The sequence below is a fragment of the Malania oleifera genome, chromosome 13, assembly GCF_029873635.1.
Source record: "Malania oleifera isolate guangnan ecotype guangnan chromosome 13, ASM2987363v1, whole genome shotgun sequence".
NCBI classification, from domain to species: Eukaryota; Viridiplantae; Streptophyta; class Magnoliopsida; order Santalales; family Ximeniaceae; genus Malania; species Malania oleifera.
The window spans coordinates 36,363,978-36,371,779 of NC_080429.1; the positions used below are offsets into that span (position 1 = coordinate 36,363,978).

Sequence of the window (7,802 nt, forward strand, 5' to 3'; positions counted from 1 at the left end):
TGGAAATGAAAATAATATATATAAACACACACACACACACAAAACTGAGCATGTCCTTAGCTTTCAGGGCCTCAAAATGCCAACACTGTTAACATAGGGCAGTCCTACCAATAGAAGCAAACCAACACCTATTATGCATGAAGTTCAAGTCGTACATCATCAGGAAATTGCATGTACAACATCTGCATATTGAACTGACACCTGAACCTCATTACACGACCAATTCTAGTCTTATTGTTTGAGGTCCACCTGTTAAAGTCTGTTCAAACCAATGGAGCAAATAGAAAAATGTGCATGGGTCAGACCAAACTGCTAAACTAGCTCATATAATTTTCAAATTTTACTTAACTATTCCTTCTATCTTCCTCTATCAATTTGATCCCCTATACCTTCAACTAATCAATACATCAATCACAGGCATTATCTCTTATAATATTCATAAATTTACAAGCAAATAATTGAGTTTAGTCATATATAACTAAAATGAAAATAAAAATGGACAGGTGACCGTAGTAGGGACTTATTGCTGTGTTACAAGTGGGTTCGCACCCAAATATGAGGAAGCCCCTGGAGTTAATTATGGGTCTGCATGTCCAGCAATATCATCATCACTTGCCACACTGGGTCCATCACTGATGTCTTCATCACCACTGTCCTCCTCAGCTGCAGAGTTGGTAATGTTCTCCTTCCTTGCATATCGCTCGCAATACTCTGTAAGGAATAAAGTGAGAACTCTTCTCTTGCACATTCTTCCTTCTTTACAGTGTTTGGGAATTAGGAGGGAAGGAAAGAGAATATAAAGAGAATATGTTTTCAAAACGACGAGGAGAGTACGGAAATTACAGTGGGGTGGTCACCATCTCCTTGATATGTTATGGATGGGGAAAGGCAGAGTATTTTTCTCCATTAGTTGGGAGTTTAGAAGGGATAGAACGGAATGCAAAGCGCAACATCAAAGCACACTTCATATGGCATTATCAAGTGCAAAATGCATTTTGATGGTCCCAAAGAGCAAAAGGTGCCACCAAAGCACCACACGCAATGCACGCTTAAGCTGATGGTGCATAATGGAAGAGATATAATTAAGTGCAGATGAGCACTCCATTATTCCACTCTTCCCTTTGCACGAAGGGGAATGCAATATGCACCATCATGAAACTACCTAGATAACCAAATTGAATCAAATGAGGCCCAAACCCATCTGAACTAAACTGACCCCAAAGAACCATATCAAAATTTTAAAATGAAAATATATTTCTGGGGCCTAGTTTAAGTTTCAATATATAACAGCTTAACCCAAATGTAATTTGTATTTAGGTTACATATGTAACATACATCGCATAAATTATTTAAACAAATAGAAAGGCAACAATAACAAAAACAACAAAAAACCAAGCCTCAAGTCCCACTAGGTAGGTCTGGCTACATGAATCCTTTTCTGTCAATTTATACGATCTTGGGAATTTTCCTCTAACAATTTGAAGGCAGTAAAATCCTTAATCACTGTCCCATCCCAAGTTATTCAAGTTCTACCCCTACCTCCACTAATTATAACTAGCTTACGCCTCACTATCTGGCCTAACATTGCAAATGCCCAAACCATCTTAGTAGTGTCCCTCCCTAATCTCATTTTAGGTGCTATGCCTAACTTCCAATTAATATGTTCATTCCTTGATTTATCTTTTAACATTATAACACTTATCCACCTCAGCATTCACATTTTGGCAACTTTTTCTTATTGGATATGTTACTTTTTAGTTGCCTAAAAAATATAAAGGCAAGAGACATAATATTACTAATGTCCTACCCTAAGACTTGAAGTTAGATGTTTTGTCCTCCTTTTTCCTTTTGCTTTAAGTTGTGATCATGCAATGTAAACGTTGAATTGACAACTTGGAACTTAAATTTTGTTTAGTTGTTTTTAGTTGAACTTAGATTTAATTTGCAATTCAAACAGCTTGGTATCTTTGCCGTTTTAGAAATTGAAGCTTGGAATGTTTCAAATTTTGTTCAAATTTGTAGGACTAACAAGTCTATACATTGGTAACTAAGCACACTAGATTAGGCCCCAGTAATCAACAATCATCCTTTTCATTGTTTTCAGTTGAAAATTGAATGTTGAATTCAAAAGCCATACTCAATCCATGATTTTGAAAATAAATTAATCATTTTTAAAGCTAGATGTCCATATAATGTCTCAAATTAATTTTTTTTTATTTGGTTGTTATTGGATCTAAAATTCTACAAACTACAGCATCTGGTTCGCCCAGGAACCAAACAGAAGGCTGATTAAGTTCCGGTTCCAATTTTGTGGAACAAAAGTAGTTGGTTGGGTTCCAATAACCATCCATATCCCAATTTGAGTTTTGTTCTCAAATTGAACAACTTTCTGCCATAAAATTTTATGGGGGAGTCTCACCTTTTACTTTCTGATCATATTGCTTTCGATCCTTCATCATCAATGAAGCTGCATCCCCATTGAGTGGATCTGAAGGATTGGGATAAAGCAATAGTTGTGGAAGAAAGACCTCAAAAACATTCAGAAGATCTGCAACAATAATACCATCGATCAGACAGTGAGAAGAAAAAAACTTGTGAAAGTGTTCTAGAAAGGGAGGGGAGGGGAGGGGAAAGAGACAGTAACCATAATCACAATAGTAAGTACAAAATCTTTGCACATGCAAATGACAATTAATAATTTCATATTGAGATACCCTTACAAATAACAATATTTGGTTTATCACTTACCAAACATTGGACTCCAGGATTGGTTTATAACGTCCAAGCAAACAGAACCAGAGCTGCACAGTATAAAACAATTATCAGGTGAAATACCTAGGGAAATTTCTTTCGCCAATAAACCCACTAAAGAGAAAAAAATTGACATGAGTCATTTTCTTAAAAAAAAATCAGTAAAACAAACACATTCTAATTGCAGATAAAAGAATTTCCCAAAAGATATATTCAGCTATGGTACTTAAAAAATCTAAACAAACTCATAATTTCACATGTTTACAATCAAACATGCTAGCAATTGATATGAAGGTTTAAAGTTCACATGGCAAAAGGATTTGGTATGACACAAAACAAGAAAGAGCCCAACTACGGAGAATATAATAGTACTCACAGCTCATCAACATTTGGGTGGAATATTTTGTTCACAAACCCAATAGAAGGAGACTTGTATGGATAAGCATCTGGAAGTTCAACACGAACTTTCCATACTCCACCTTCATAAAGGCCTACAATCACATATAACGATATGGCATTAAAAAGAGAAGGATTAGACACAAAAGAATAATACCTGGCATAGCCAAGCCTGCTCTCAAACGAAAAGAAAGGAGCTGTCATATTGGATAGTAAATGATGAATGATGAGAAGGAACGGTCATGATTTTACACTGCTTCTATCCACATCCTCTTTCAATAAGCCTTAACTCTCTTATCAAGAAAAGAAACACTATTTCCAAAAGGCATCAAAAGCAATGAACCGATAATCACCAAAAACAAATGAGTTATCCTAATCTCCCCCTCCCCCCCGCCCCCCAAAAAAAAAAAAAGGCAGGAACCCTCAATAAAATGGTGAAATATATTTATTTATTTAAATAAATAATTACTTCTGGAAGCAAGCACGAAACATAATATAACAGAACTATACCTTTTAAATAAAATTAATAATGGCGAAATAATTTGAACACAAAGAAGTATTGGTGTGAATATAAGGAAGGGACTTAACTAAAATCTGTTCCTAGTGAAAAGACAAGATAGGCAAAAACAAATGAAAAATAAATAAAAAAAGGAAAATTATTACTCCTACTCCCCTACTAAAACTCGTGAACCTTAGCCCTGTAAATATAATTTGCGAAAACTGAAGACCAATATGGCAATAACAAAACCCAGTCACTGTTTCAAACCAACTAAAACTTCCAATTTGATAAGATCTAGAAATGGAGAAATGCAGGGAGTCATGCCGTGGCAGATTTCCCTGGGCAAAAGAATCACCTTTGCTTTCTGCAAAATATTCAACAAAGGCACACTAGTGCAGCAACACGACCACACCAAGTCCCTCACAGCTGTACAAATTTGGATACATGCAAATATTCATGAAACCATGGTTTTAAACCACGGTGACAGGTAGCATAATGTAACAGTAACGGGGGTAACAGGAAGCAAGAATAGCAGATGCTACATAATAGGAAGTGGGAATTTTTTGCAAGCATGCACAACCATTTGCATATTAGTGTATTTGCATGTTTTAAGTTTTTAACCCTTCTTAGGAAGAATGTTAGTGTATTTTGGATCCTTTGGTTCAACTATCCAAGTTGTTTGGTAAGGGCAAGAAGTTTACATTTGTTTTAAACCACCATTGACATAAAAATTACGTTTGTGTGTGTGTATTTGTACTTTCTCATTAGTCTTATGCATGATAAAGCCTTGTGCGCGATAAATTAGTTAATAAAAAAAAATATATTATACACTCCATTAATCTATTAGACACATAAAACATACGAATAATACAAATATATAATAACTAGGAAAGAAAAGGTTGAAGTTGAAAATTGAAAAAAATAAATATCAAATTGCTATTTTTATCAGAATAAAATATTTTTCCTAACAAGTTAGTATTTTCAAATTGTCAATTAGTGCATCTCCTGTGAGCATTTGGAAAAAAAAAAAAAGCAATTTTTTTTAAAATCTTTCCCCCCTCTAGCCACAAATAGTACGTTGAGAATGATTCATGAGGGGGAGGGGGGGGTGAAACAAAAGTGAGAAGAAGTAAAAAATAAAATAAATTATTTTGGCGTAACAGTCCTGTAGCAGTTACATAACGGTCGTAGCAGCCATTACGTAACTGTTGTGATCCGTACAGCTACTACAACAGTGATTTTTCTTCCCACCAATTTCTAACGATATCAGGAACCCAAAAAACTGTTACATAACGGCGTTACATAATGGTCGTGGTTGTTATTTAAAACCATGCATGGATCCTATTAGAGATTATATGTTTCTTTTAGTATTATTGCTGTCTGTGCAAGTATGTTAATTAGTGAGTGTTAGTAAAAGTATTATTTTCATTAGAATGTATTTAAACTTGTATTATATATAGAGGGAAAGACCTATCTTCAAGTAACGCCATTCATTTTCAATCAAATCTTAACATGGTATCAAAGCATGATCCTATCTAAATCCTATTTCCCTCAATCGTCGCCGGAAAACACCACTCCTGCGGCTGTTCTTCTCTAATCCTCCTCAATCCCATACTAAATCACAAAATCAATCATATACCCATAATCAAACACCCCCCCCCCCCAAACAAAACCCCATCGCTGGAGGGCCCCCCACACGCCAGCCAAATGCCGATCCCATGCGCCGCCACGTGAGAGCATTTCCAGCCACCTTTTTCTCCTTTTTTTCTTTTTCCTTTTGCCATGCTCCGCTTCCTTCTTGTTTTTGCTGTGGTTGCTGATTTGTGAGTGTTGTGGCAGCACAATATCCATCGGTGAGTTGGTCACCTCGTCCATTGTTGCGTCAGTGCTTCACATAGTTTGTGATTGTCCCAATTAGTTTTGATTGTTCTTCTTGTGTTTTGGTGTGATTTCTGATTTGCGAGTATTGGGATGAAATCTATGAATTCCAAAAAGTTGTTTCCTACATCGCTGCCGCAAACAATGACTCAAAAGTTGGATGGAAAGAACTATGTTCAATGGTCTAAAGCTGTTCAAATTAATTTAGCACGACTAGGGAAATCAAACCACTTGCTCCAATCTAATTCTTCTGATGAGAAGAGAAAAGACATATGGATTCAGGAAGATGCCTTGATTGTTTCCCTTTTATGGAATCCAATGGAACCACAAATTGCACGGATGTGTATGCATCTAGATACATGCAAGGCGATTTGGAATTATGTCAAACTTCTATACTCCAGTAACATTACACGTATGTATGATTTATCCTAGGAGTACTTTCAATTACAACAAGGAGATAGGAGCATTGCAGATTATTTTGGAGAGATGAAGCGTATGCATGAGGATCTTAACTTCGTGCAACCTATAATTGCAGATGTTCGTGAGATGCAAAAGCAGAGGAAGCAGAAGACAGTTCTTCGTGTTCTAGCAGGCTTGAGACCTGAGTTTGAGGCAGTTCGGTCCCAGATACTTAGTAGTGCCGAGCTACCATCATTTACTGATGTGTCCTTCGTGCTTCCTTTAGCACGCATTCTCGTACTCTTGCATCTAGCTCTGGGAGGACAGCCTTTGCAACACAAAGTAATTCTAGTTCTTTACCAAACAACTGCAAAAGTTATCGTGGTGGTTCAAGTAGTCGTAGTGGTAGAGACTGACAAGGCAGGGGTACCCCTCGCAAGTGCACTCATTGTGGACGGAATAATCATAGTATTGAGCAGTGTTGGGATCTTCACAGCAAACCTTCACATGTGGCCAATGCAGCCACCATTGACTTCACACCTTTGGGGGCAGCCAATGTAGCCACCACCGACTCATCTTTGGGATCAAGTGGGGGGCAACATACTATCTCTATGTCAGAGGAAGTGTATTCCAAGTTCCAGTAGTATCAAGTGTCACAACAAGCTTCTCTTCCCACTTCATCTCTTGCCCAAATAGGTGATCACATAGTATATCTGTCATCCAATACTTCTCGCCCTAGTTCTTGGATCATAAACTTCATTGTCACTAAACATATCATAGGTATACCTAGCTTTATCTCCACTCTTCAATATCCTGCAAATTTACCTTGTGGTTACTCTTGCTAAAGGATCCACTGCTACAATCAAGGGAATTGGGGCTGTAAATCCCACTTCTTCTATTTCTCTTCCTTCGGTTTTATATATTCCAAAATTTATTTTCAATCTTATGCTCGTCAACAAAATTACTAAATCCAAGAATTGTTCAATGACATTCCTCCTTGATTCTGTGGTTATTCAGGATTTGAAGACGAGGAAGACGATTGGCGGGTTGGGGGGGGGGGGGGCGTGAAGCTAGAGGACTCTATCACTTTGAACTACTATTTCCTTCCACCGCTTGCACTACTGCTACCACACTTTTCCAAATTCATTGTTGCTTGGGTCCTTCATTGGGAAAAGTTCAAATGCCTTGTTCCTAGTTTGAGTTTTGTGTCTAGTCTTGATTGCGAGTCTTGTAAGTTGGGAAAGCACCATCGTGTTTCTTTCACTTCTCGGGTCAATAAATGAGCTGCAAGCCCTTTTATGTTAGTTCATTCGGATGTATGGGGTACCAGTAGGGTCGTGTCCAAGTTGGGTTTCAAGTACTTCATAACCTTTGTGGTTGATTATTCAAGAATGACTTGGTTATATTTAATAAAAGATTGTTCTAAGTTATTTCATGCATTTTTTGTCTTCTGTTATGAAATAAAGACTCAATTTGGTTTGAAAGTTCGAATACTTCGAAGTTATAATGCTAAAGAGTTTTTCAGTGCACAATTTACTACTTATATGACTCAGTTTGGTATTGTTCATCAATCATCTCGTGCCCACACTCCTCAACAAAATGGGGTAGTAGAGCAACAAAAAATAGACATCTTCTTGAAATCACTTGCACTTTACTTTATCAAATGCATGTACCTAAAGTGTTTTGGAGTGATACTGCACTTACCACTTGTTATCTGATCAATAGAATATCATCCTCTATCCTTAATGGCAAAATTCTCTACTCCATTCTCTTTCCTAATTCACCTTTATTTTCTTTTCCTCCTCATATATTTGGGTGTGTCATTTGTTCATCAACTAACTCCTAGGGTGGATAAGTAGGATCCTTGTGCTATAAAATG

General features: G+C 37.0%; 1 protein-coding gene across 12 annotated transcripts in view; it reads right to left on the reverse strand.

The window, feature by feature from the left end:
• Nucleotides 1–322: 322 nt before the first annotated feature.
• The window catches only part of LOC131145565 (ubiquitin-conjugating enzyme E2-23 kDa-like), a 28,101-nt gene continuing 20,621 nt past the window's right edge, over nucleotides 323–7,802 (reverse strand). For all 12 annotated transcript variants that reach the window (XM_058094725.1, XM_058094717.1, XM_058094716.1 and 9 more), the window contains 4 exons: nucleotides 3,128–3,242; nucleotides 2,749–2,801; nucleotides 2,420–2,548; nucleotides 323–711 (listed from right to left, as the gene is read on the reverse strand). In XM_058094725.1, the coding sequence (XP_057950708.1) occupies nucleotides 578–711; nucleotides 2,420–2,548; nucleotides 2,749–2,801; nucleotides 3,128–3,242 (431 nt within the window). In that variant the 3' untranslated portion in view covers nucleotides 323–577. The remainder of the gene's footprint in view (nucleotides 712–2,419; nucleotides 2,549–2,748; nucleotides 2,802–3,127; nucleotides 3,243–7,802) is intronic.